At 41.7% G+C, this 27,858-nt stretch overlaps 1 protein-coding gene across 1 annotated transcript; it reads left to right on the top strand.

Annotated features, from left to right (window-relative positions):
• Nucleotides 1-11,102: 11,102 nt before the first annotated feature.
• On the top strand, nucleotides 11,103-27,308 carry LOC310792275 (GATOR1 complex protein DEPDC5-like; the record flags this gene model as incomplete). The annotated part of the gene is made up of 17 exons (XM_083653997.1): nucleotides 11,103-11,160; nucleotides 11,272-11,359; nucleotides 11,764-11,810; nucleotides 13,300-13,385; nucleotides 14,049-14,132; nucleotides 14,222-14,271; nucleotides 17,267-17,336; nucleotides 20,457-20,535; nucleotides 20,629-20,690; nucleotides 20,795-20,864; nucleotides 20,948-21,020; nucleotides 23,144-23,247; nucleotides 23,348-23,422; nucleotides 25,853-25,934; nucleotides 26,054-26,144; nucleotides 26,648-26,764; nucleotides 27,182-27,308. 14 exons carry the CDS (start codon nucleotides 11,103-11,105, stop codon nucleotides 25,861-25,863), a joined length of 957 nt encoding a protein of 318 aa, XP_083510123.1. The 3' UTR covers nucleotides 25,864-25,934; nucleotides 26,054-26,144; nucleotides 26,648-26,764; nucleotides 27,182-27,308.
• Nucleotides 27,309-27,858: the final 550 nt, after the last annotated feature.

Genomic DNA, 27,858 nt, shown 5'->3' with positions numbered 1-27,858 from the left:
TGCATCTTGAAGTGCAGCCATCTCTCTTTGAGCTTGCTCCTGGCACTGCTGCACCAAAGCACTCTCCCTGTCCCCAATCTGCCCGCTCAGCTTCTTCAGCTGATTCTGCAGATCCTCCGCCCCCTGAGGGAGATGTCAACATATACAGTATATAAATTAGATTTCAAGATATGCATAAAATGACTTTTTTCTTCAAATGACTGTTCAAAGGGATTCGACTTTCTGCATGCAAAATAATGGTATGGGCACACTCAAAGAGTTCGGATTAGCATCTAGCATAGCGTTAAACTGGCATAGTGAATGTGCAGGTGACTTGCCTCCTGGTATTTCTGCAGTTGGGCTTTGTGTGCTGCTTCTCTAGCCTTGGCCAAAGCCTCGTCCCTCTCAATCTTATGACGAAGCTCTGAAATCTGCACAACACAAAGAAGGAGAGACGGCTTAGTGTGAGAGTATGACGTACATAAGTGACAACATTCTGGTTAGCCTATAAGCATTCCCAATTAAAGTCACATGTTAGCAAGTATCAGTCATCATGAAACAACACAGACATTAAAGAAGGAAACATGCAGACAAGACTAACCTGAACATCCCTTTGAGCCTTGTTGTCCTTGTCTCTGGCCAGTGCCTCCCTCAGTGCCTACAGGGAAGACAGACATGATCAAAGGTCACTACATACAGTAACTATATATACTGTATATATATATATATATGCACTTTAGTGTACTTTGATTTTGTCAAGCAAAAGTAATGCAAGAACATTGGTAACAGTAACACTGTGACTGGTGTTACTGGTTAATGGAAGTTTGACTCAAACTTGGACTCATAAGGTTTGGTGATCACCTACTAATATACAGTTATTCCTGCAAAACATCTATTTTCACCTCCTTATAAGGGTATGGAAAATCAATGCAAACGAGTAGCTTCATTGAGTGTTGAATATTCACCTGTTTGAAGTGGGCGACCTCCTTGTTGAATGTATCTTGAAGTGCAGCCATCTCTCTCTGAGTTTGCTCTCTCAGACGCTGGGACTGTCTTACCTCTCCAGACAGGCTATCCAATGCTTTCCTGACCACAAACATAGACGAGATGAGGTTAGCAATCACAATGTTCCACTTCTATCACTTTTCCAGGATGTTCATCATCTTATATGAACCTTGGTTAGCGGCCTCTGCGTACAAAGTCGCTGCCTACATCCAGGTAGTCAACTAATAATGTTGGTTGCAGGATAACAATAAGATTGTTTCTATATAAAATAATACCAGACAAACGTGACTATAAACCGCTGTGGTGCTAACACTGCTAGTTTCTTGAATATGGTGGAGTTGTTTAAGGCGCCTGCTGATACTTACGATGCAGACACCAGTAGTTCCTGTTTCTCTGACATCTCTCTGTTCACGGACTCCAACTCTGCCTTCAGCACAATGTTCTGGGGAGAGACAACATGAATTCCATTATAGGACAAATACAGGTGGATCTATAGCAACAACACTGGCACTAGGAATGAAAACAAATTAGACTTTGGCAAGCCTAGTTTAGCCGGATGCTGAAAGCAGCTATTTGATTGGCTGGCTTTCTCACTTTCTCCCTGGTTAAAAGTCAATGAGACACAGGGCAACATGTCTAGCCTAGGTAAACCCAGCCCCCACGTGACCTGCTCTCTCAGTTCCCAGTCACTAGCTTGTCACTTGTGACTGTAAGCAGGGTGAGCCTGAGAGCAGGTCACTGGGGGCTGGGTTTACCCAGGCTACAACATGTCAGGCTCTTGAACAGCCATGGCAGAAAATGTAGGAAGGAAACATAAAGTCACATTCACATGATATGACACTGTGATGACACGTGAATAGATAACTCATCCATAATAACATGTTTGCATGCTAAAGGAAATACACACCGCGTGGAAGATGTCCTCTCTGGAGTCATTACATTGCTGCATGTTGCGCTCCTCCAAATGGTAAATACGCAGCTTCAGGTGAAAGTTCTCTTTCTCCAGAGTGTTGATTTTCTGTGTGGGTAAATGTAACAAAACAAATAGAGAACTGTTTTAATAAGCAGGGGGAAAAGACTTGACATATACTGAACAATAAATATATAATACATATATCACTGTCTTAATAAGCAGGGGAAAAAGACTTGACATATACTGAACAAGAAATGGTGATTATTATGAAAAGGGCAGCAAACATTTGAATAACCACAAAGTAGCAAATGACTGACAAAGTAACTCTGGCTCTGCTGTAAATGAAGGGAGGCATATATGCTTGTATGTGTGTGTGTGTGTGTGTGTGTGTGTGTGTTGTGTGTTTATGTATGTGTGTGCGCGTGTGCCAGTGTGTGTGTGTTGTGTGTTTATGTATGTGTGTGCGCGTGTGCCAGTGTGTCATAGAATAGATTTTAAAATACTGTTATTAGTCTATAAATCACTTAATGGCCTAGGCCCAAAATACATAGCTGAATTGCTCCCATGCTACGAACCGTCTAGAACTCTTAGGTCAACAGGGTCCAGCTTATTAACTGTCCCTAGGATCAAATCAAATCATGGGAAGGCTGCATTTACCCACTATGCTTCTGCTAGCTGGAACAAATTGCCTGAAGACCTCAGATCTGCCCCAACCTTACTTACTTTTAAAAATAGACTAAAGACTTTTATGTTTACCGTCGCTTTTAACTGCTGACAGCTACTATGCAAACCCAATGAGTCCTCTATAAGTTTTAGCTCTTTCTGCAACTGCTGCGCCTGTTGCTTATTGCACTTTTTATACTCTTTTTTTTTTAAAGTTTTGTTGTGATGCTTTTAAATGTCCATTTTATTTCTTCTTTTCGTTTATTTTCCTGTCAACCATTTTATGTGCTTAATGAAGTTGCTTAACTCATTCAGGGCCAGTTTAGGACTGCCAATATTTAGCACAGGCCAAAGATTTTCATAATTGTTGGTCATCTTTCAAGACCCACAGTAAATTATCTATTAGCACCAGAGTGATTTGCAATACCTCAAAATGAAGATGTACGTCTCTGGGTTCACCAGGAAAAAAAAAGTTAGCTTTTAGCATGTTCTGTACTCTACTTATATCCATTTATATACACCCTGTTTTCACCCAAAATGTCTCTCTCTCAGATGACAAACAGGAGCAAATGCAATTTCTGTAAAATATACATTCTCAAGCAGAACTCGCTCTCAATTCTTTTATTTTGAACTGTATTGACATCAGACATGTAAATACTATTCGTTATGACACAAATGAAAAAAAAAATATATATATATATATATATATATACACATGAAGTGCTTTTTTTTTTACATTCAACAATATAGCAGTGTGAGTGAGTGTGCAGACAGACACACAGACAGACAGACAGAGAGACAGACAGACAGACACACCGACAGACAGACAGACAGACAGACAGACAGACAGACAGACAGACAGACACACACACACACACACACACAGACACACACACACACACACACACACACACGATCCCCCTTCGTTGCGTGATTTCTAACCCCACATAGGATAAGCAATAACCACGCCCTGTGGCGCCGGGATTGGCCAGGAGCAACACTGGAGCAGAGACACTACACTGGAGGGCACGCAGTCCAGCGATTTCATGAAGCTCTTGAGAACGGGCAGCGGGCTTCTGCCTGCGTAGCTGTTCATGTGCTGCTCGTCCATGTGCCCTGTCATATTCTCCCTGCTATCGTTGCCGTTTTCCCCTCGGCTATTCAACACGTCCTCACCGCCCTCTGATCACTGCTGATCGATCATTTCCTCATTCCTCCGATGATCAAACGCATCTGTGGATTACTTTCTCCGGTTTTCTCCGGCTGGCACACAGGAAGGCTGGCACACAGGAAAGCGAGCAGCTCCTGCAGCGCGCGAGGGGCGTTTCAATGGGGTTTCTCCTGTCTGCACAAGGCAAGCCCCTTATCCATTTTCTGATATTCCTCCTGCTCAATTTCAAAACAACAGCTGCGGTATGTGTTTGTTCACGTGTTGTCTTAGATGATAGGGACCTGATACCATGTGACAGGCTGGGGAAGTGTTTTAACTACGCCCTGCAGTAATAAAAACAAAAACACGTCAAACACGTCATTGGCCCTCTGGGCTATTCCTGATAAGACGTCAAAGACGTCATTGGCCCTGAATGAGTTAATGCACTTTTTATACTCTTTTTTTTTTTAAGTTTTGTTGTGATGCTTTTAAATGTCCATTTTATTCTCTTCTTTTCTTTTCCTGTCAACCATTTTATGTGAAGCACTTTGAATTGCCTCTGTGTATGAAATGTGCTATACAAATAAACTTGACTTGACTTGACTTGACTTGACTTGTGTGTGTGTGTGTGTGTTTGAGTACACGCACACATGCTATGTGAAGGCAGAAATCTGGCTTCAGACCACCTTTCTTTCCCCCACATTTCGACACTAAACCTCCATAAATGGTGACATCAGGTTCATTGAGGCCAGACTGAGGTCAAGGTTAAATAACATCATGACATCCTTTGGCTTGCACTAGTGGGCTACACTTGACGGCATCATGAACTCACATTGACGTGCTAAATGTCTTGATTCATTCACAATTAATAACAGTCAACAAAAGTTTGTTGAGCTTTGCACCGGAGCCATAGCCTGACTCTGCCAGACGGGGGCAGCGTCAGGTTAATGGAGCCATGGCTGTTTCATGAGTCTTGATATGAATCACTCACACTCCAATAGTCCTTCATGGTGAAAGCACTGGAAGCTTTCATGGGCCACCTCTCATCTGGGAAGGAGGGAGCTGTAAAACACGTCTCATATGGGAAGGAGGGAGCTGTAAAACACGTCTCATATGGGAAGGAGGGAGCTGTAAAACACGTTGGAAAGGAAGAAAGAGTCAGAGTCGTTCATTCAAACTCATTGAGTCACATTTACAGTGTGCAGAATCCTTTTTAACAACAACAACAACAACAACAACAATAATAATAATAATAATAATAAACAATTATTGTTTTTCCATTTAAATGTCTGGAAGAGCTCAGAAATAAAATGGTCAAATCCGAATTTTAGTTGCTTTATGCGTGATCAATGTAATTGTGTTCAATTGTGGCATAATGATATTGTCTCATATCGAGCGCAGGCCCCTGAATCGAATTGAATGGAAATTGGATCGTGGCAGAATTTGTGGTATCAGCAAATATCGTATCGTTGCCTAAAGAACCAATATAATATCGTATTGTGATTCAACTTGTGTTATCTCCCTCCTAGTCCCAGTCAAAGAAGGCAAAAAAGAATCTGATTGGTTGGCTGATATTAGCAGCAAATGTATAATGTATCTTAAGAAGCAATTATAATTTTGTCTTCATTTTAGTTCCTCTGTAAGATGATGATCTAACAAGATGCTGTGGAAACAATCCACATTGTTGTCTGTCACATGTTTACCGAATGGGGTAACACTGTACTTGAGGGTGCAGTATGACGACTGACATGACACTGTCATTACATGACATGACACCTGTCATGTTCATGACATGACACCTGTCATGACCCCTGTCATGAACATGACATGACCCCTGTCATGAACATGACATGACACCTGTCATGTTCATGACTAGGGGTGGGAATCGCTGAGTAGCTCACGATACGATATCGTCACGATACTTGGCCCTCGATAACGATATTATCACGATACAGCGATACTCGATATATTGGAAGACGATACATCACGATACCTGTGTAACTGAAGAGAAAAAAATACCCCTAAAAGGCAAGAAGCAGGTATTATGTATTTATTAGCAGAATTGACATGAACTCTCTCAGAGTTCACTCACTCACTCATACCATTTTCGATACCACGGAGGAAAAGTTACACATTAAGTCTTTTTATTATTATTATTAAAACAAGAAAACCTATATAACCTACCTACCTATATAATTTCTAAAAGTAGATATTAATGATCAAACATTTCCATTCAGTAGCCTACAGTATTTATGTTTTTGTTTCAACTACAAACATAAATAAACGTCAACTTGAAACTATGTTTGAACTACCACACACAGCATAATATTTTAGCCTGTTTATTAAAAAAAAAAAAAAAAAAAAAAAAAAAAAATTTTAATAAACATATCGATACTTGGTGCCAGTGTATCGATAACGTATCGCAAGTGGAAATATCGCGATACCGTGAGTATCGATATTTTGTCCCACCCCTATTCATGACAGGTGTCATATCATGTTCATGACATGACACTGTCATGAACATGAAGGAGGCTTTATGAATGTTTGACTGTTGTCATTAAGTGTCATTCGGTCAATTATTATCTCAGAGGCCTTTTTCACAGTGGCCATTTTGCGTCGAACAGGCAGGGTAAGCACAGGTGCAAGCAAAACATTAATGAGGGATTTCCAACTTCCTTGCTTACAAGTGGGAAACCCTCATGAATGTTTTGCTTGCACCTGTGTTTACCCTGCCTTTTCCGACACAAAATGGCCGCTGTGAAAAAGGCCTATGACATAATTTACCGAATGACACTTAACGACAACAGTCACACGCATTCATAAAGCCTCTTTCATGTCAGCTTTGGAGAAACACGTGTAGTACCAGGAGGTCACAGCTAGGAGGTCACAGCAAAGATCCAGCGGCAGTACTAATGAACACACAGGGGAGGAAGAGCCAGAACAGAGAGAGAGAGAGAGAGAGAGAGAGAGAGAGAGAGAGAGAGAGAGAGAGAGAGAGAGAGAGAGAGAGAGAGAGAGAGAGAGAGAGTTACCTGGCATGCTGTCTGTGGCATCTATGGCGTGTGGCAGTCTGCAGCCAGGGAGAAGATTCTTCTCTTCATTGCCAACTGTGGCCTTAAGCACCTCGGCCCTCGCCTTGGCCACCAGTGCTTCAGAGTGCGAGGAGGACCTGCTGTTACATGTCTCGCTGCTGGTGCTGCTGCTGCTGCTGCTGCTTCCATGTCGGCTGCTGGCCCTGTGAAGTGCAGCGGGAGGCGGGGACTTGATGGGGGAGGAGGAGAGCTCGTGGAGCCCCGTGTCGTCCCGCAGATGCTGGTCCTGAAGCTACGAGTTGAAAGCAAGAGGGCAGACGTCAAAAACAAGCGACCGCTGGCTTCACAGTCAACAGGTCAAAGAAAATAAGAAGACGCAGGCAAGAAAAGAAAGAAAGAAAGAAAGAAACACACAATAGGAGGCTGTTTTGGATTGTGTTTTTTTTGAAGAAAGAAAGCTGGTGGGAGTAAAGTGAGCAAGTCACCTGTATCGGCTGGAACGAGAAGTCAAACGAACACTCTGAGAAGGACAGCTCGTTGTCCGTGTCCTCGATAGGAGGAACAGAGAACGACAGCTCGTCGTTCACGATGGGAGGCCAGGATTCCCTCCCATTCAGAGCTGCCTGAGGTCTGACTGGGAGCCTTTGGTGGCCAACACCCAGGATCTTTGGCAGTGTCACCTTGCTGTCGGCTCTGGTGTGCTGAGGCGGTGGACAGACAGGAAGTCACTGGCTGCTGCTCACGCTGCCTTTGGGGAAGACAGCAGGCTTGGAGTTGCCGCGCGTCATGATGGACCTGGAGAGACACACACACACACACACACACACACACACATTATACGCACAATTTGACACAACACACTTATACACAGCTGTACATAAACACATATAGGCCTACATATCTTTAATCTTCTATTAGGGATGTTAATGATTAACCCACAATGCGTTCTGTGGAACTCACTGTAGGCTATATTAACTTTGATACCAGCAGAGGACATAACGTTACTTCACCCAAACTACTGGTGGGCCATGGAAACAGAAATGGGGAGGCAAGAAGTGGTCAAAACATAGCGTTCACTCCAGCGTGGGAGTGAACACACACACGTTCACACACACACACGCACGCGCACGCGCACACGCACACACGCACACACACACACACACACACACACACACACACACACACACACACACACACACACACACACACACACACACACACACACACACAGCACTTTGGGGTGAGCTGAACTGGCGGCGTGGATTTGATCAGTGTTGGGCAAGTTAACTTTCCAAATGTAATATACTACATATTACTAGTTACCTTCATTTGAAAGCAATAAGATACTTAAATATGTGCTTTCATAAAAATAAAAAAATACTTGATAAAGTAACTGGTATAATATGACTGAAATCCTATTGGTAATTAGTTATTTACTGCTAAAAGTAATATATTATGTAATATGTTCCTTTTGTAGGGAATTACCCCAACAATAATTGACCGTTAAGGGGTTCCATTTTGAAATGTGAAAATCTTCCAGGGCCTTTAACCCTTTAATCACAACTCTGATCAACACACCAGACTAAGATGATGTACTGTATTTCCCTATATGTTTTTTATATTATATGTTTTTTTATTTCATTAACAGAGCATGTGAACTGGGGCATAAGGGAAATTAATAATCCATCCACATACAAAACATTTAGGTAAAATACCTAAAAGCAGATTGCAAACATTTTCTCCCCCCTTACTCATCAGAAGTATTTGCATACATAACACATTTGTTGAGACAAAATGTGATGAGCAACAACACAAGAAATCAATCCACAAGTTATTAATGCTCGGCTGTGAAAAATGCTACCATCTGTAAAGGGGAGACTCGTCGGTACATTCAGATAAATTGAGATGAGAGGTCAAGGGACCCCTTTGAAATAGTTTTCCCTCGCCAAAATGTAACCTATGTTTAGAGCGTTATTTAGGCCCCTTCCCTGCAAGCTAGCATATTATGCTCGATATCAATGGCTGCCTTATAGGCCTTCTAGTTTCTTCTGATAACAGGATCTTTATTGTAGCTTTAAAACTGACCCTTCTACAGTCTTTTGATTGCCCGTGAAAATCGGGAGTGTGTTGGCAGACCACTCGCGGCCCACCTGCAGTACCGGCTAGTGGGCCGCGGCCCACAGTTTGGGAATCACTGTATCTAACGGTTAAGGAAAATACATGAAAAAAAACAGTCTAGAAGTGATAGCATCAATGTGTGCTAACTGTCCATATGAGCTAACGTTATGTTTCACAACATGACTGACCTGGCAGGTGCCTGATAAATAAAGTCATCGAAATAACACCAACTCAGAGTGCAATCTCAGACTATTTATTTATTTTCAGTTCGTGATATAACCTCTCGTTTCCTGGCTGGACGGTGCTTAGACCTTCGGCTCTAAACAGGTGCTTGCAGCGAGCTCCGAGGCGAACGCACAAACGCACAATCACAGACAGATAGCTTCGAACGAAGACTATCGTCCACTTTTAAAACCGTATGGAAACTGTAAGATGAGTGAGACAGACGTGTGTAGCTACGGAGACATTGTTAGTTGAAGATTTTAATCGAACTCGCTTGTTGTTGTTCAATAAAACGTTAGCTAGCTCTCAGCTAGCTGGATGCAGTTTCAAGACCTAACGCGATGGATGCCGTTTCTGCCGAGTTGCAGAGTAGAAGACCGTTTGTTTTTTTGAACGAACAAACAAACAAACAAACAAACAAACAAACAAACAAACAAACAAACAAACAAACAAACAAACAAACAAACAAACTACACTTACCTTTCTAGAAATGTTGCTGTCGTTGTATCTGTCGTATTTTCTGTCGTAGTTTCTGTCGTTGTTTCACTGATGAGTGATGACTTCACTGACAACTGTGACCGTGGATGAGCAATGAGCATCTGATGGCGCGCCGTTATTTTTAAATGCCCGAAAGCGGTGCTGTGATTGGTTCCGGATCATCACGTGACATCATGTAGAGATCCTTTTCACGGGCGCCATCTTGTGCCAAAAAGGCAGAATAAACACAGGTGCAAGCAAAACACTATTAGGGTTTCCAGATTCGAATCATGGAAGTTGGAAACCCTTTAGTTAGTGTTTTGCAGCATTTCTGCAGTTTTGGGTAATTATCATCCAGTCAAATGCATTTACTTACATTATTTATGTAGGCCTACAATATTTTTTATAGCACACACTAATTCCTTTTTAAAATGTAGTTACTCAATTACAGTTACTGAATTCTGAAATAGTAACTGAGCTAGTTACTAGTTACTTTAGAACATGACAATAATGGCAAAAATGCTGTATTATATCATGAATGGGATCACTTGGGTGGACAATGGGTGGACACATGGGTGGACATTGTAAATAGTTAGCACTGAGAAGATGATACAATTCAGTAGGTGGCGGTAATGCAATATTTTGGATGCCAACCGCCGTCAAACCAAACAGAAGAAGAAGGTGGGCTGCTAGGAGCCAATCAGCGAGAGCCCACGCGGACGACATTTCCTTGTTTTGGAGGAAGTGGAAAAGCTGCTCAGTTTCAGTAGTAAACAGCTCTGAATCGAGCTTTCCATAAACAACTATTCTGCCTTATTTTATTTAAATGTGTTCTCAAGGCACTTGCTTACTTCATCTTTAGTAACTTAACTGAGGTTCGTGGGTAGTGTTGTTAGTTGTTCATGGTTAGACAGTATTAGTTTAGTTATTATCAGTTCTTGTCTCAGCATGCTAGGCTAGGACATGTCAACAACACGGGACAGCTAGCTAACGTTACTGGCTGCTTGTTCAGGTAAAAGTTAACTCCTTTTATATGCTGCTCATTTGTCACATTTTGATTGAGTAACTAACCATAGTTGTGCTGACTAGGGTTAAAAGCTTTTCTGACTGCCCCGATACTGTCCTGTATGGAGAGAAGATGGTACATTATGTCGAACTCCATTCAACAAATCTGGCAGTGTTATGTGACCGTGCGTCTCATAGAACATGACTCGGGACCTCTAATGTCATCGTTAGGGCTCACTGGACAATTCGGCACAATGAGATTCACCATCTTAATCTAAATAAAAGACGAACCTCCCACCACTGTGTGGAAGATTATGAGAATAACAGGTGGAACTATTCTAAAGGTTGACATCTTGTTTAAATGAGTGCTATTTTGATCATATATGCCAAATTGATAAGATTTTTGAATAGGTTTTAGCAAGACCACCTCTCCATAAAAGAGAAGGAATCAGGGCAGACTCGCATATACATACAATTACAAACCTTTATAGAAACTGAATGAACTCGATCTTGATTGTTATCCCTCTGCTAGTTCATCATGAAGACTAATAAATCATATAAGCTTGTGGTGCACAAGAAAGGCTTTGGCGGGAGTGGTAAGTGAAACAAAGTCACTTCATACTTTTTAAAGATTTGCTTTCCATTTGGCTTCAATTACACACATTTTTACACACATTTTCAAATGTTTTTTTTCTTCTGTTGAACAGATGATGAGTTGGTTGTCAACCCCAAAGTTTTCCCTCAAGTCAGTCTTGGGGATATAATCGAGATCGCACACCCCACTGATGAATACAGGTGAGCCTGCAAAACAGAGTGACTTATGCCTTCAGCTGATCCTTAGTGTGTTGTTAATATTCTTCTTCCCCTGATCTCTTAAACCACGGGGTTTCAAAGTCTGAGACACAAAGCTTGGAAAACGCTCAATTCCTGAATGCCTATGAGATCATCATTGTGTTATTTGATCCCATAGACACTCAACAATTGTGCCAAGATAGCCAGATATTGCTGTTTGACATACTTCAGATTAGACCAAATTACAGAGAAAGGTCTGTCGAATGCCATTTATTTGTTTCTGACTCTAGGAAAGTGAGAAAAACAGTCAGCCTCCCCTGAAACTGTTTGGAGCCCCCCTGGGGAGGCCTGCCTCCCTCTTTGAAAACCTCTCCCTTAAATAACCATCCTCTCTTTTAAATTCCCAGTCCTCTCCTGCTGCAGGTGAAGAGTCTCAAAGAAGACCTTCAGAAAGGTACATGAATTATGGTCTGACACCGTATGTATTTCACAGTGTGTTTGTCATGCACAAGCGATTAGATGAGACTAGATTATATAACACTTTCATGATCTCTGCAGTGCCGAAATCGATTAGTCGACTGATAGGAAATTGTAATTTTGATAATCGATTCATCGTTTTAGTCATTTATCATGTAAAAATACCAAACATTTGCAGGTTACAGCTTAACAAATGCTAAAATGTGCTGCTTTCCTCTGTTTCATATCCATATGAAATTGATAATTTTGGGCTCTTGTGAAACTTCTGATGGGCAGTTGTCATTTTATTTTCAATACTATGTTTATTGGCTTTTGTTCATTTAAATAAACAGAACATCCACATTGAAACAAACTAAAATAAAACCCTCCCTGCAATGACCAATAATATTCTTGGTACAAAGAGATGCTTAACATAATATCAAATACAGGTACAAAATAGGTAATTAAATACAAGAAAAACATACTTATACATGAAACACAATAAATTATATAAACAAGTAGACAAATTTAAACAGGAGTGAAGGTAAAAAAAGAAAAAATCTGTCATCATCCTATGCTTTCCCCTCATTCACAACCATCTTGCTCTAGCTATAATGCAAATTACAAGTTACTTTCCATTAGGCCAGGTAGTCCAAAGTCCGGCCCGGGGGCCAATTGCGGACCGATTTTAAGTGGCCCTCGGCTTGGCTCTCAAAATCTACTGTAAATAATAATGTAATATACTATATGTGGCCCTCCACACAGTATTAACAAGCAAGTTCAATTTGCATTTTCTGTTCACCTAACGATGACAGCACTATCATACAGTCTGTAGACAAGCACCAAGTAGGACCAACACAGGCACAACTAATGTTTTCAGATGGTAAACAAAGTCCTTAAGAGTACAGAGTACACATGCAGGGAAATAAGGTGGCAATTTCTTCAATGCACTTAATCCAACTGTCAGTTTATTAGGATTAAAAAGGTGTCATTTGACCGGCGTAATATAAATCCTGAGCTCTATTTATACTGTAGCAGTTTGCCTCTGGTGTTTCTAGTCTGGGTTTTGGGCCTGAAGGCATGTATCCTCCCAGAGATCATGTATCCTCCCAGAGCTTTCTAGCTGAAGATCCTTCTCTTATGCAGATAGACAAGAAAGGGAGTTGTCTTTAGAACCTGCTAGTAATATACCACAACATTTTTACAGGCAGTTGTCATTTGTGACATTTTATAGAATAAATTGAATAATCGAGGGGCCGAAGTGTTCAATATGAGAAATATGCATTGTAGCTATTTACATGTGCAGATATGCAGCTGGCGGTGACATAACAAACATTTTATCATATCGCTGTTGTCCTGTGAAAACCGTGTATCTTCAATTTTGGTTGATTTTCCATCTGCTGTGCCATCGGTAGAATATACAAAAGCATACTGCCATTGCCCTTCACTAAGAATATCTAACTGATGGATATTTTCTCCTAATCTAGAGACAATCAGCGTGGACCAGACAGTGGCACAGGCCTTCAAGCTGCGGGCGTACCAGGATGTCATTGTGAACATCGTGGACCCTAAGGTACGTTTCCTCTGAAGCGGCTGTGGCGGGACCATATTTAAGTTCAACAGCAGCTCTTAGCGGCCGTGCAGACCCAACGCGCTTATTTGAGCTGCCAGCACCTTTCTGCAATTCATTCTCTATGGTAAGGACGCGCTAAGCGCTACGCTCGTCTTTCAAGGAACGCACCTGGCGTTTAAGCGTTCTTGGCGGCTCGTGTTTTTTGATGGAGCGCTCTGGGCATCTCAAGCTGAAAAAAGTTGAACATTTGGAGGAAAAGCGCGTCAATGTCACTCCTCCTACCAGGGGGATCTTCAAACTCCACTGCTGCCAGAATTGCCAATAATCTGGCTTTCATGTTTACAGTGCGAATAATCAACAACATGAAACAGACGAAACTAGCTGGCTACCGTCCGTGTGATCGTTGCGTCCTGAACTGTACTGCACGCGACTGCAGGGAAAAACAAAACGAAGCACAAAAAAGCTCAGTGCGCTGTGTTTTGTGCGCAATGGAAGCGCTCTCCACATTATTTCCAAAGCGTTCACACGCGTTGTGTGTACTAATCTTACACCCCATTTACCCCTGGTTTTTAAATGTGACCTGTATCCGGATAAGTTATCTGGATACAGGTCACATTTAAAAAGCAGGTGTAAATGGGGTGTTATAGTGCGTTTTCCTCACAGGATGTAACACTGGACCTCGTGGAGCTGACCTTCAAAGACCAGTATATCGGCAGGGGCGACATGTGGAGGCTTAAGAAGAATCTGGTGAGGCATAATGTGTGTTTGACATACCTGGATGTAATATGGAATAGCTTGTAGATGTGAGCTTTTAACTTGTATACTGTTTGTTACAGGTGAGCACCTGTGCTTATGTGACCCAGAAGGTGGAGTTTGCAGGCATCAGGTACTGTAGGCATTATCAAACATATTATGTACAATGTACATTGTGTTTTAGGGCTGTCACTTTTCATTCGAAATTCGAATGCAACTTCGAATGTGGGGGAAGGGGTTCGTTTTCAAAATGTAATTTGAATGTTCGATTTTTTTTTATTTTTTTTTTATTAATTTTTTATTATTATTATTATTTTTTTTATTTATTTTTTATGAACCAAAATTAACCAACTGCTGCTTGCTGGTAATGTTAATCCCATGTCAGAAAAAGTCTCCAGATCTGTCAGAAAAAGTCTCCAGATTTGTCGCGTTAGTCTCTTCTGAGAAAGATTGTCTCCAGGGTCTGAAAAGTTGTCTCGAGTTGGATGCAGCCAAGTTTGTGAGGCAGTGTTGTGACTGTGAGCGTCCAAGCTAACACGTCGGGCTGATGCCCGGTGGCCTGCAGTGGGTTGCACCAGCTGTGCGTAAGTTGAAACGTAAGCTAGTTTGAACGTAAAGTCTCACTAAGTCCGAGTTTACGCACTACTAAAAATATTTGGGTTGCACCAAGTGAAATAGTTACAACGTAGGCATAAGTTAGAACTTAAAATTTACACCTACGTCTTACTAGGTGTAAAGTCCTCCGTAAAATAGCAGTTGGCACGGATTGCAACTTGGCACCGTGGCGCATCGTTGTTTTGCGTCCGCAACGCGCTCTCCGTGATAAATTACACCCTTTGATATTTATGACTCACGCTTTTGTTTCCCACAAGCTGCAGCACTGCATACAAATTAAAATAACCGCAACAATTTAGTGAGGCAGGATGGTGGTATAGCCTACAATACTGATGAAGAGCTCACAGATAAACGTTAACAGTAATATGAACCTAAACGAACGTTACTCAATAACGTTCTCATTTGATTAGTGTTGATGAAATATGAAAGCACTAATTTGCGGTGGGCAACATGTCCTGTTTTCACTCCACTTAAACATCGTAAATAAACACCGTTTCCACCGTGCTTTTCACTGATTGGTCACAGATACTGTACACGTCATTGTCTGCGACACTATTTTGGTTAGTATGGACTTTAGGGTCTACTAGTTAAGATGTACCTTACGTCTCCGTGGTGCAACCAAACAAAGACACAACTTTAGTGTCAAACTAACTAGTTTGAACGTAGCAGTTAGTGTCGACTTTACACCCTAACTTAAGACAGAACTTACGTTCAGCTGGTGCAACAGGCTGCTGGACTGAAAAAAAAAAAAAATTTTTTTTTTTTAAATTAACCAAAAAACTTTGAATATATTCGAACGAATTTCGGGCAATTAACACGTTCATTGCCAATGACGTGTTTTTACGTCAAACAAAATCCAACCGTTCACTGCCAATGAAGTGTTTTTACGTTAAAAAAAATCTATTTTTTTTTTTTGACGGTGGGACGTTGATCTAACCCTTTTACGTCTCCTATACCAGAATTGGAGGTATTGAATGTGTATAATCTATTTTACCGACCCACTGAGTGGCGACATGTCTCTCCACAGTAGAAAGAGGCGACCCAAAACTGGAGGGAAAAGCGCAAGGAAGCCGTTCTCATACTGTAAAATTGATGGCGAAAACGCTTTCACTTTCGCGCTGATGCACAGCGGTGGCAACGGTGGGGGGTTCCAAGAATAGATTGGATGCACACTTTGAAACACGCACCATAAATAAGCCCAGAATCGCAAGAGCTTCATCAGAGCTCTCAACCGGACCGCCAAGAAACGAGCGAAACCCATCCAGCGAGCCCCTTCCAGACTGCCAGGCTGCAGCAACTCGTTTGTCACAGACCCGCTGCAGAGCCAAGGAGGGCGGAGGAGAACGCCCACGGAGGGAGGAGTTGGAAGCAGAGGGGGGTTTCCTGCTGTTATGGAGGAAATTACTGTTCAAAACTATTGTTTAGATGTCTGAGTCTTACTGATGCCAAAAATGAATGGTTAAAGTGACTGTTCTATCGAATTTCACAAAAAGCCGTTTATCTCAGAATAATTTTTCTGACGCTGAAACCATGCTGTATTCAACTGCTAATGCTTACATAACTACTAACTCTACAAACTAACTCTTTTAGACAGAGAAAGCACACATTCTATTAGTTCTTTTGAGATATTGTGTGTTCACAAAATCTTAGCAGAAAAGAATCCTCGGGTCTTGAAAGATGAGCCAGAATCCTCAAAAAAACCCTCTGGCAGAACCTACCTACAGTAAAAAAAAAAACGGCTGGCAGTGAATGTGTTAAAGTTCGTTCAAATTTTATTTTGGGAAAAAGTGACAGCCCTATTGTGTTTACGCCAAGGCATTTACACTAGTGACATGTAGTGGGTGTACACTGGGGAATATGTTAACATGTATCTCTACAGTTTTTCTATGATCAGCAAGCACCCAACTGATAGTATGTGTAAAGGAAACAAAAGGCAAATGTGCAAATTTGAGTGCTGAAGTTAGGGGGAAAAGAAGTTGCTTTGTTTTGCTGCATGCATGTATGTTTACTAGGGATGTCACAATATATCGTCCCACGATATATCGCGATATCAAAACGTGATGATATGTATCGTTGAGATGAAATCTCATATCGCGAGAAAAAGAAGCTGAACATGGTGGCACTGATCTGCACCTGATTGCATGCTCGCCCTCCTTTTCATTGCTTTGTTTGAACAGACGAGGGCGCTCTGAGTTCAGTCTAGTAGGTGAAGCAGGTCTGTGTCCGGTCAACTAATTTGCAGAAACACTAGTAGAAGAAGGAGAATAACTCATTTGCAGAGTCAGACAAAATGGAGGACGTTACAGACACGGAGGATGAAAATGGTGAAATTACTCAAATTAGCGTGGAGGATGCCCCCTCAACTTACAAATCGATCGCAAAAAAATATTGTTAAAATATCGTATCGTTATCGTGAACCCAATATCGTGTATTGTATCGTATCGTGAACTGAGTGTATCGTGAACTGAGTGTATCGTGACACCCCTAATGTTTACAGTGTTTTCCCTCTCTAGAGCCCAGGCCAGTGAGCTGTGGGTGAAGGGAGAGAAGGTCACCTGTGGTTACATCAGTGAAGACACCAGGGTAAGAAATGGACTTCCACCTATATGGCTATTTGAAGGCTGATGCTGATATTTTCCGACATATGATATTTTCAAGTCGGCGATAGCCAATATTTTGTGTCAATTAAAAGTACTGTATCTTCAAATTTGACCTTTTTCAAGCCAAGAAATTGCAAGTTAGTTTCGGTGTGGAAAACACTGTGAAAGTAAGAAATTTACCACGAGAGGAAGGGGGTTGTGGCCACATTTACCACTGGTACAGGGTTGTGGCACGAGGCGAATCTTTTCTACAATAGCTACCACATAATATAAAAAATACACAATTGTAACATTCAATTCATTTACCGTAAATTCCGGACTATAAGCCGCACCGGTGTATAAGCCGCACCTGCAAAGTTGACTATTTTTTTCTTATATAAGCCGCACCGGACTATAAGCCGCGGGTGTTTTAATGTTTTTTTTTTTTTTTTTTTTTTTTTTTTTTATTGTGTTTTAATGTTTAATTACCATATGTAAGGGTTCATGCACAGAGGGGATTGTTGGGAAAGAGATGGCTGTTTGAGGAAGCTCCCATTTATTAACATTTCAACAAAACAACATAACACAACACCACCTGTGTTGTTTTTTACAGTGCACACAGTGTCATACAGTGTCATACAGTGTGGTGAAAAGAGGGCAAGAGAGGAAATTAAAACTTATTATAGTTATATAGGATTTATAGTTAGAAAGAGTGCTAAAAAAGAGAGATTTTTTTTTTTTTTTTTTTTGAAAAAATCCATAGATAAGCCGCACCGTTATATAAGCCGCAGGGGCCAAAAAAGGCCAAAAAACTGGAAAAAAGGTGCGGCTTATAGTCCGGAATTTACGGTATTTACAATCATTACTGGTTTCAGAATACATTTATCCTTCCGCCACAGAATATAGTTCCATACACAAGATCGCATTGCCCAATTTGTTTGTTTGACAGTCCAAGGTTCACTCCGTGACAACTCAAGCTCAGCCAGTTCTCTCTCCCCAATTTCACCATGTCGTTCTTTGTTCACTTCACCTTCATCTTCATCTAACCACTGCTCAAAACTCAATCCACCCAGTAAATCAAACGTTACTACGAAATCGGACATTTCCTTGTTAGAGATTTGTAGACTGACAGGCTAACAGTAGAGCCATATGAAATCCGTTTTAATTTTTTCCAAATTCCATTTTATTTTTTCCTGAATTCCGTTTTTTCCGTTTTAATTGTTCTGAATTCTGTGTTTTGCTTTTTACGCTCATTTTACCATCAGAAATAGTGTCTAATATGTGGGGATGAATAAATGTCCACAATTTAATAAGATATAACAATCAGTTTACACAGCAATGCACCATTTTTAACAAGTGATTCAAGTCAGAAATACAGTAGATTACTGTACAAAACATTCTATATAATTTTTATGTTTCTGCAGTGTTTTTAAGCTTCTCATTGTGTGCTTCAAGTAAAGAAAAAACACCTGTGAACAAAACTTACTTCAAACAGAAAATGCTTCAAATGAATACTATTTTATTTTGAAAGTTATAACAGGAAGTGGTGGTGTTTATCTTTGCTAACTTGAACGTCTTAACGTGAGTAATACTCACTGAGTATTAGAGCAAGAAGAAATTGTGTAAAAACGGCATGTGTCAACTGAATAAGAAGACACAGCCACAATTGAAACTTTTCCAGCTTCATCATGTGCAAAAGTGGATATTTCGTCTTTCATTCCCTGTTGCCATCTAGACTACGGTCGGAAGGCTTTGACTGAAGGCAAGTAACATCAACAACACTTCACGCACACTTCAGACAGGGTTTTGCACGTTGTCCGAAGCTGGAATGCTTGGAATGCGCTCGTTAATGCGCTCGTTAACGTTACGTTACGTTACTGCAGAGTCCACTGAGGGCAGTCAGCTGTGTGTTTGGAAGAGAGGGAGAGATGCTTGTGGGTGACATCACCTTATTAACATTATATATTGAATTTCAGCCCAATTATGGCAAATTCTGCAGTATTCCACGTTTTACAGTAGATTCCATTTTTATTGGTCAATTCCGCGATTCCGTCCGCGATTCCGTTAACGCGGATTTCATATGGCTCTAGCTAACAGTCAGCACAGGTGTTCTTCATTCATCAGGGAGCGGAGTGATACTGCGGTTGGAGCCGAACTGTAGATTGTTGGCCTATTTACCACTGTTGCTAGCCAATCAGAATCCAGTATTCACTCATGCTGTTGTAGAACAGCATTTAGAGCAGTGTTTCTCAAAGTGTGGGGCGGGCCCCTCCCCCCCTGTGGGGCGCAGTGGCAAAACAGGGGGAAATGCAGAAATGCAGAAATGCAGCGCGCAACCAATGTTTTGACGTCTGACTTCTTTCCGGGTGAGCAATAAATGAACCCCACTTCTGTAGTGACTTCGCATTCATTGCATGGATGGTTCATTCATATTGCCAAATATTTTAACTTGTTTTGTTTAGTTTTGCACAGGTTGCACTTTATTGTTATCATGTTGAAAATATGTGCAGTGCAAAATAGGTTCATTGCAGCCACTAATACAGTGATAATAAGACTTTTTCTTGCCAAATATTTGTTATTTTTTGCACAGATAGAACTTTATTGATATCGTTATAACAAAATGATTGCACATTTCATTAGATTTTTATCTGATGGAGCAATCTGGTTAACTTTGTTCGTTCTAGCAAAGTGATTGTAATTTCTGTTTGATTATTTCAATTTATTATTTAAACAACCACAGATATAGCAGTCACACATTTTTTTATAAAGTTGAAATGGAAGTTGTTTTTTTATTTGGACAACATTACTGAAAGAAAATAGAAAGAAATGGTCATCATGATCTTGATGTTATTTCAATAAAAGTTAAACTTTTGTTGTTTGTTTAACCCTTTTGTTACAATTTTGTTGGGGCGGTGGGGCATGAACATTTTTCCTCCTTCAAAGTGGGGCATGACAGAAAAAGTTTGAGAACCACTGATTTAGAGTGACCATCATAGTAGTGGTGGCATAGTGTTGTCTTCACACAAAAAAAAACTTTTTTAACCAGCCAGTATAGCTCACTCCCCTTACGTCACTCTAGCATGTATTCATGTCGGAGTCACAGTGATGCTGTCTTGTGCTACAGGTGGTGTTCAGATCCACATCGGCGATGGTATACATCTTTATCCAGATGAGCTGTGAGATGTGGGACTTTGACATCTATGGTTAGTTGAACCTCCGTTTTCCTCTCCACGAGGTTCATGATACTGCCTTTGGTCACCAGAGGAGACTGTCTTATTTGAATGTTCTGCTTTCAGGCGACCTCTACTTTGAGAAGGCAGTAAACGGTTTCCTGTCTGACCTTTTTGCCAAATGGAAGGTTTGCAATTTGACATTATTTAGCCTCTGTTGGCATTTTAAAAGCTTTCAAATATAACACAGAAGTAACGTTGTTCTGACGTCTGATCACATGTTTCCCACTAGGAGAAGAACTGTAGCCATGAAGTGACAGTTGTACTTTTCTCACGCACCTTCTACAGTGCTAAAACTATGGGTGAGCCTATTTTCCTCCTCATTTCAATGATTTACGCCACAGCAGCAACATGGCAGCAACATCTGAGCTGCTCTTTTTCTCAGATGAGTTCCCTGAGATTCTGAGAGGGTCCATCAGGCAGGATCACGAGGGACGCTTCTATGAAGACTTCTACAGGTGAGCATACATCTATTGCTTATGTCTACTCATAGACCAGACCTGGGCAAAAGGCGGCCCGCGCTGGAATTGCAATTTTTTTTTTTTTTTTTTTTTTTTTTTTTTTTACAGTGCACCTGAATGCAACATGCAAGGTACCCGCTGAATAAGTGTCCAAATGTTCATGTTATTCTGGGCAATACTCCACTTCTGTTATAACATTTCAGTGTGGTATGGAATATCTTTCAGTAATCTTTATGACTAAAAGGCTAAAAGTAATCTAATGTGTAAGAAATGACTGTTCTACATTGAAGTAAAAATGGAAATAATTAACTTGTTGGTTTTGGATTTATTTAGCTTCAAGAGTGCATTTTTGTTCGTGTGACCCTCAACACAGGCTTTGAGAATCCCGGGCCACTTACTGATACTTATGCTTAAATTAACACTCATATTCTGGTTTATTTAAAGAAAAACATTTTGGCTAGTGGAAATTCTAATTGGCTGGTAACTTTAAATTAATATAGCAGCCATATTGGCAGGTGGTCAAAAAAGTTAATGACATAGGAGTGAGTGAGAAAAGGATCAAATATTGGTGTTTAAGACTGAATAATGACATCACAACTGTTAATTTAAAATGAGGTATTCCTCTAAACCTGACTTCAAATGCCCCCAAAAAATCTGTGCCGGCGCCATTCGGCCCCCAACGCTCAGCAAAATCTGGCCCTCTGCTAGCGAGGACATTTTTTTGTAGCCCTCTCTATCATCAAAGTTCCTGGGTTACGGCATGACAATATTTGTTCGGCCCCCGGCAACAATCTGGGTTTCTCATGTGGCCCCCTATGAAAAATAATTGCCCACCCCTGATATAGACCGTATAAAATATGGACATAGCCACCGTGATGTCACCCATTGGTTTGTGAATGTTTACTTTTGAAGCCTTGAGTCTGGTATTTTTTCACCGTCGGCATTCCCAGATGGTTACGTGAAAAGAAACCATCTGGCAGCATAATTTTCTCCCCAATTGTACTCGGCCAATTTCCCCCTGCCAGCCCCGGTCGCTGCTGCACCCTCTCTGCCGATTTCGGGAGAGCCGTAGACTAGCACCGTGCTTCCTCCGACACATGCCCAGTTGCCAGCCGCTTCTTTTTCACCTGACAGCAGGGAGCTTCACCGGCAGGACATAGCACGTGGGAGGATCATGCTATTCCCACCGGTCCCCTTCCGCCCTGAACAGGCGCCACCGACCGACCAGAGGAGGCGCTAGTGCGGCGACCAGGACACATACCCCCCAATCCGGCTTCCCACCTGCAGACACAGCCAATCGTGCCTGTATGGACGCCCGACCAAGCCGGAGGTAACAAGGGGGCACGAACCTGCGACCCTCGTGTTGGTAGGCAGGGAATCTACCGCTACACTATCCAACCCTTAAAAAGTCTTAATCGCCATTTGATGATGTACAACATTTTGTAGCTATTGTGCTGATTGTGTTAAATGAACATAATATGGGGCAGCGGTGGCCCAATGTTAGAGAAGCGAGCTTGTGACCGGAAGGTCGTCGGTTCAATCCCCGGGACCGGCAGGATAAATCTGGGTGGGGAAAGTGAAAAGGCAGCGCTTGCCCCTCCCTCATTACCACCACTGAGGTGTCCTTGAGCAAGGCCCTTAACCCCAACCGCTCCAGTGGAGCTGCTCAGTGGCCAACAGATCAGACTGTGGTTGTACTGGTCAGCTTCCAGGTATGAATGTGTGTGTGCATGTGAAGAGGGCACTCTGGAAAAAGAGACCATTGCTCTCAGTGAGACTCCCCCTGTATAAATAAAGGTAAAAAAAAATATATATATATATCGTCTCATATCGATCGCAGACCCCTGATTTGAATCGAAATCGTACTGTGGCAGACTTTGTGATATCAGCAAATATGGTTATCCAAAGAATCTATATAATATCGTATCGTGATGAAACTTGTGATTTACACCCCTATCGCTGATGTGACAAAAGTGGCGTTGAGCTCTTAAAATATATGGAAAAGGACTTAAAGAAGCTATTAAAAGGTATTGGATTTAACTTGATCATTCCTCCACATACCCTGGTCAGGTTCACTTGGATCGTTGCGTTCCGTTACATTTTGACCTTTTTGTGTGCAGGGTGGTGGCTCAGAACGAGAGGCGGGACGAGTGGACCACATTACTGGTCACCGTCAAGAAGCTCTTCATCCAGTATCCCATCCTGGTGCGGCTGAAGGAAGCAGGTATAGTCATGTGACCTGGCAAATGGGGCTGAGCTGGGATCATGTGACTTTAGTAACGGAATCCTTGCGTTATGAATTTGTGAATTTGTTTTGCCGACAGATGGCTTCCCCTCCGGTCACAACTCCACCGCTGCTCAAGGAAATTACCTGGAGGCCATTAATCTTTCCTTCAATGGTTAGTGCTCTTTTTTTCTCCCGATTAAACTCTTTTTAATGGCTTTTTAGCGTTTAAAACATATTACAATACTTATAGATAATAAGGAAATTTGACAAAGCAAAACAAAAGAAAGCAAACAAAAGAGAGACAATTTTTTTTATAAATAAATAAAGAGAGATAGAAAAATGCACGTTCTTCTTGACAGTATATATCATGAAATAAACAATATTACATGTCAGTTAAAGCAGTGGTTCCATGCACCACCAGGGGTCCAAAAGAGGCTCCCACGGGGTCCCCAGCAGAATGGTGAACAGTCAAGCCTCTCCGCTACTGTACCTCCCCATCAATTAGAGAATTATGTTATTATATTTATAGAGCATTATTTTATAATATTATAATACGATTTATTATAGAGCATTGGCCGCCCCGATCACAGCCCTAGTGCTATCCCTCCATTCACAACACAGACAGTCATAGGACTACGGGTAGCATCATGTTAAACAATACAAACTCTTCTCAGACCTGGCCTCATGAAATCACCATCAGCCCAACGTGGACCATTTTGGTGGTCCTTGATATAAAAACGAAGTTGAGAACCACTGGATTGGACAATGCACAGAGACCAGGCATGTACAGAGTATATGAGTATCAGTTGTCATTAAGGATGTGTCAACGACATTGGCTAGTGCATCAGCACTCTTAAAGTCGAACTGAACCTGTTCGTCACGTGCATAATGAGTCCGTTTCAGACTGAAAACATAGTTTGTCTAAGATGACAGGTTGAGAGGTGGGTCATAGTATCATGTCGATGATTTTATTTGACAATTCTGGGGACTGGATTGGGCTTGGCCAATCCTGGCGTGTTCCGCCTCCAAATCGAGTGGGATTCAGTGTGTTGTGGCGCTCCCCTCGGGAAGAGACTTTTGACGGGAGGAGTGGAGCTCAGCGAGCCGCAGGCAGCCAGCTGCCTTCGTGTTGCCGAGCGGAGAGTGCAGCACGTCGGCCTGGAATCTCCGAAGTGCGACCCCTGACAACCAAGCTCTTGGATGCGCGCGCCATTATCGCTGCTGTAAATACGATATCCCTGGAATGCGCATTTTAACAAGCCAGTTACATTTCTTTGCATTCTTAGAGATTATAGTTTTTGTTTTTTGTTCATGTTTCTAACAATTGGCCAAGTTAGTAGTTAGTTTATGGGATAGGAATTCTGCCAGATGACAGGCACTAGGCGCCATTTTCTACTTCATTTGGAAGAGAAAATTATCCAGAAATGAAGATTTGATTGACAGCTGCATGTCGTGATATGATTGGCTGAAATGGGGTAGAAATTTGATAGTACTAGGTGACGTCAGCAAACTGTACATTACTGTTATCAATAAAATCTTGAAAAATGAACTTTTGATGTGAAAAAGTGTGAAAAACTAAAGAAATTAGATTGTTGTGATTTTGTTTGCATACATTATTACATCGGTGCACTGCATACCCAGGTATTTGAACTACGGTAAAAGAAAAGAAAAGTAATTTTTGGGTTCAGCTCGACTTTAAGTTAGTTATATTCCAGACTGAAATGCTATAACAGAAGAGTATTGGCCAGAATGACATGAACATTTGGACACTTATTCAGCGGGTATCTTGCATCTTGCATTCAGGTGCACTGTAAAAAAAAAAAAATGTTTTTTTTTTTTTTTTCAATTCCATCGCGGGTCACACAGGTGCCCGAGGGCCGCGGGCCGTATTTTGCCCATGTGTGGTTTAATGTGCTTCCTTACCATAGAGAATGAATTGTAGAAAGGCGCTGGCAGCTCAAATAAGGGCATTCTGTCTACACGGCCGCTAACACAGTAAAGTTGAGGCTTAATTCCATTGTGGTCCGCAAAATCAGCGCCCAACGTGGGGCTCGAACCCACGACCCTGAGATTAAGAGTCTCATGCTCTACCGACTGAGCTAGCCGGTCTGCCTTGAGTTCTTTACAGTGCACTATATGTGCCTGTCTGCAGCCCCCCTCCTCCCCCACAGTCCATTCATAGTCAATGAGGGTAGTCAGTGTGTCAGGCTCCAACACTGGGTGCAGCAGGGGGCTGTGTGAAAAACATGCATCAGTCATATAGTGAGAGAGTACAGGGTGATCCTACTTTAAGGGGATGCAACCTGACGTTATGCTGCAGCTGCCAATCACCTGGACACACACACACACACACACACACACACACACACACACACAGCTCTGCTCTGTCTGTTTCACTCTCGTCTCTTCTTATCCTCTCTCTCTCTCTCTCTCTCTCTCTCTCTCTCTCTCATAAGTCGTGGCTTATGTGACAGGTGTCAAGGGTCAGAGGGTACACTGTCACACGCTTTTTGGTTGATGATGGTTCTGAAATGTCTTGTTGAGGATGGGCCAGAAAGTGAGTTTTGAAATCCAGAAATGTAAATTGATTTCATCCACCCAGGCAGTGGTTAGAGGAGGCCATGAGAGAAAATGAGCCTGGATCGTGTTTCATCTTCCTGGTTGGCACCAAGAGTGACCTGCTGGTGAGTGTATGGATGATTTTTTGATCACTTGCAATGAATGTTACCAGTTTTTTATATTTTCTTTTGAGCAGATTTTTTTTCATCATTTTCTGCTTTGACCTCATTGTCTTCTCCTTCAGCCCTCAGAGGAACGGCACAGGACAGAGAAAGACGCCATCAGGATGGCAACAGAGATGCAGGCAGAGTTTTGGGCTGTATCGGCCAAATCAGGTATGCTCACTCTCTTTTAGTCTCATAATTAAGTTAAATTAAATTAGGTTAGGGAAGGGGGGGGGGGTGCTTTAATCAAAGTCTGACAAATTAAAATCTCCCGGACAAGAAGTCCAGTGAAATTATCTCCCTCTAAACACAATTTGAATTGTGATAGGCTCAAATTAAATTTCCACACATCTCCTTTTAAATAGCCTAGGTGAATATTTTTATGATGTGTATGTTATATAGCATACCTGGCCATTATGCGGCCCATCGGGTATAATAAGCATATAACACGGCCTGTCCTGATCTATTGCTTAATTATAAGAATGCCACCTTTTTGTCCATAATTGTTTTATGGGGTATTTTTCATACTAATCATGAGCCCAAAATGTTAATTCATACAAATGTTTAACCTGCACCATGCTCTTCAACTTCTATTGATTACATTGTATCGTGGTTGTATCAAATCATGAACCCAATATCGGAGATCAAATCAAACATATTTCCCTCTGTCTTAGGGGAGAATGTGCAGGAGTTTTTCTTCAGAGTGGCAGCTTTGGCCTTTGAGGACTCCATACTGAAGGACATGGAGGGAGGAGTCACACCCACCAGCATTGGACAAGGAAACAGTATCAGTAAGGAATCACTTTCATCTCATAACAAGCAGAGATTTCTGGTCCGTGAGTTCTCACATGACATACACCACCAGTCAAAGGTTTGACATGCAAAGTTATGCTTTAAATTGACAAGATTAACGTTGGCACCCCGTGGCACAATTAAAAAAAGTTGCATTATTCTCCGTTCACTGCCATTCATAATTTCTTCAGCGCGGGTACAGGGAGAAAGCAGGAAGTGACGTTTCACTTTGGCTCTCTATTGTGCTAGTGGCATTCTCTTCATCTCATGAGACCTTAAATCATATTAAATATAATCAAGTAAGCCGAATCTCAAGAACTCTTACTTTCATTTATTCTCTATCACAGATGATGTGAAGTGTGATGATCTTTGATCATGTGAAGTGTGATGATCTTTGTGGCTGTTTGTGTCACCAGGATCGGATCGGGCCAACCTGGAGCAGACCGCTGCCAAAGACACCAGCAGAAACTGCTGCTGATGAGAAGACTCTTGCTGTGAGCTTCGGCTGTGGAAAATAAAGTGTCTGACCGTCTAGAACTGGATTGTCATGTGCCTTTCCCCATCACCTTTATTAACTCATAAAAAACTGCCATGTATTGTGGAGATATGTATTATTAGGGTTCAACCAATAGGAGCTTCTGAAAGCCGACACAACATAGATATTTTTATATTGATGCCCCCCCCCCCCCCCATATGCAGTGTTTGAGCAATCATTATATTCTTGTCAAGGTGAAAAAGCCTCTGAAATAATCCATGTTGTTGCATACTTGTGTGGGATCTGAATCGGGTCAGGTTCATGTCTTCCCATAGACAACCAGTGTATTGATCACTTCTACATGTGGAATCTGTATTCCAGGGGTTTTCAAAGTCCACGACTGTGGGCCTCTCCTCAGATGCCCTCCCCCATCACAATGATGTTATTTGATCTCATGGCCAGTTGGCCACTCAGCAATTGAGTCAAGATAGCCTGGTATTGCTGTTGACGTACTTCAGATACACCCAATACATAAAAAAAAAAAAGTCTGTCTGAAGGCATATATTTGTTCCTCAAAACTACTGTATTTTTGAACTATCTCTTGAACCAAATCACACA

Source organism: Poromitra crassiceps, assembly GCF_964638095.1.
Source record: "Poromitra crassiceps genome assembly, chromosome: 17".
Lineage (NCBI taxonomy): Eukaryota > Metazoa > Chordata > Actinopteri > Beryciformes > Melamphaidae > Poromitra > Poromitra crassiceps.
This window is presented reverse-complemented; position numbering and strand designations above follow the sequence as displayed.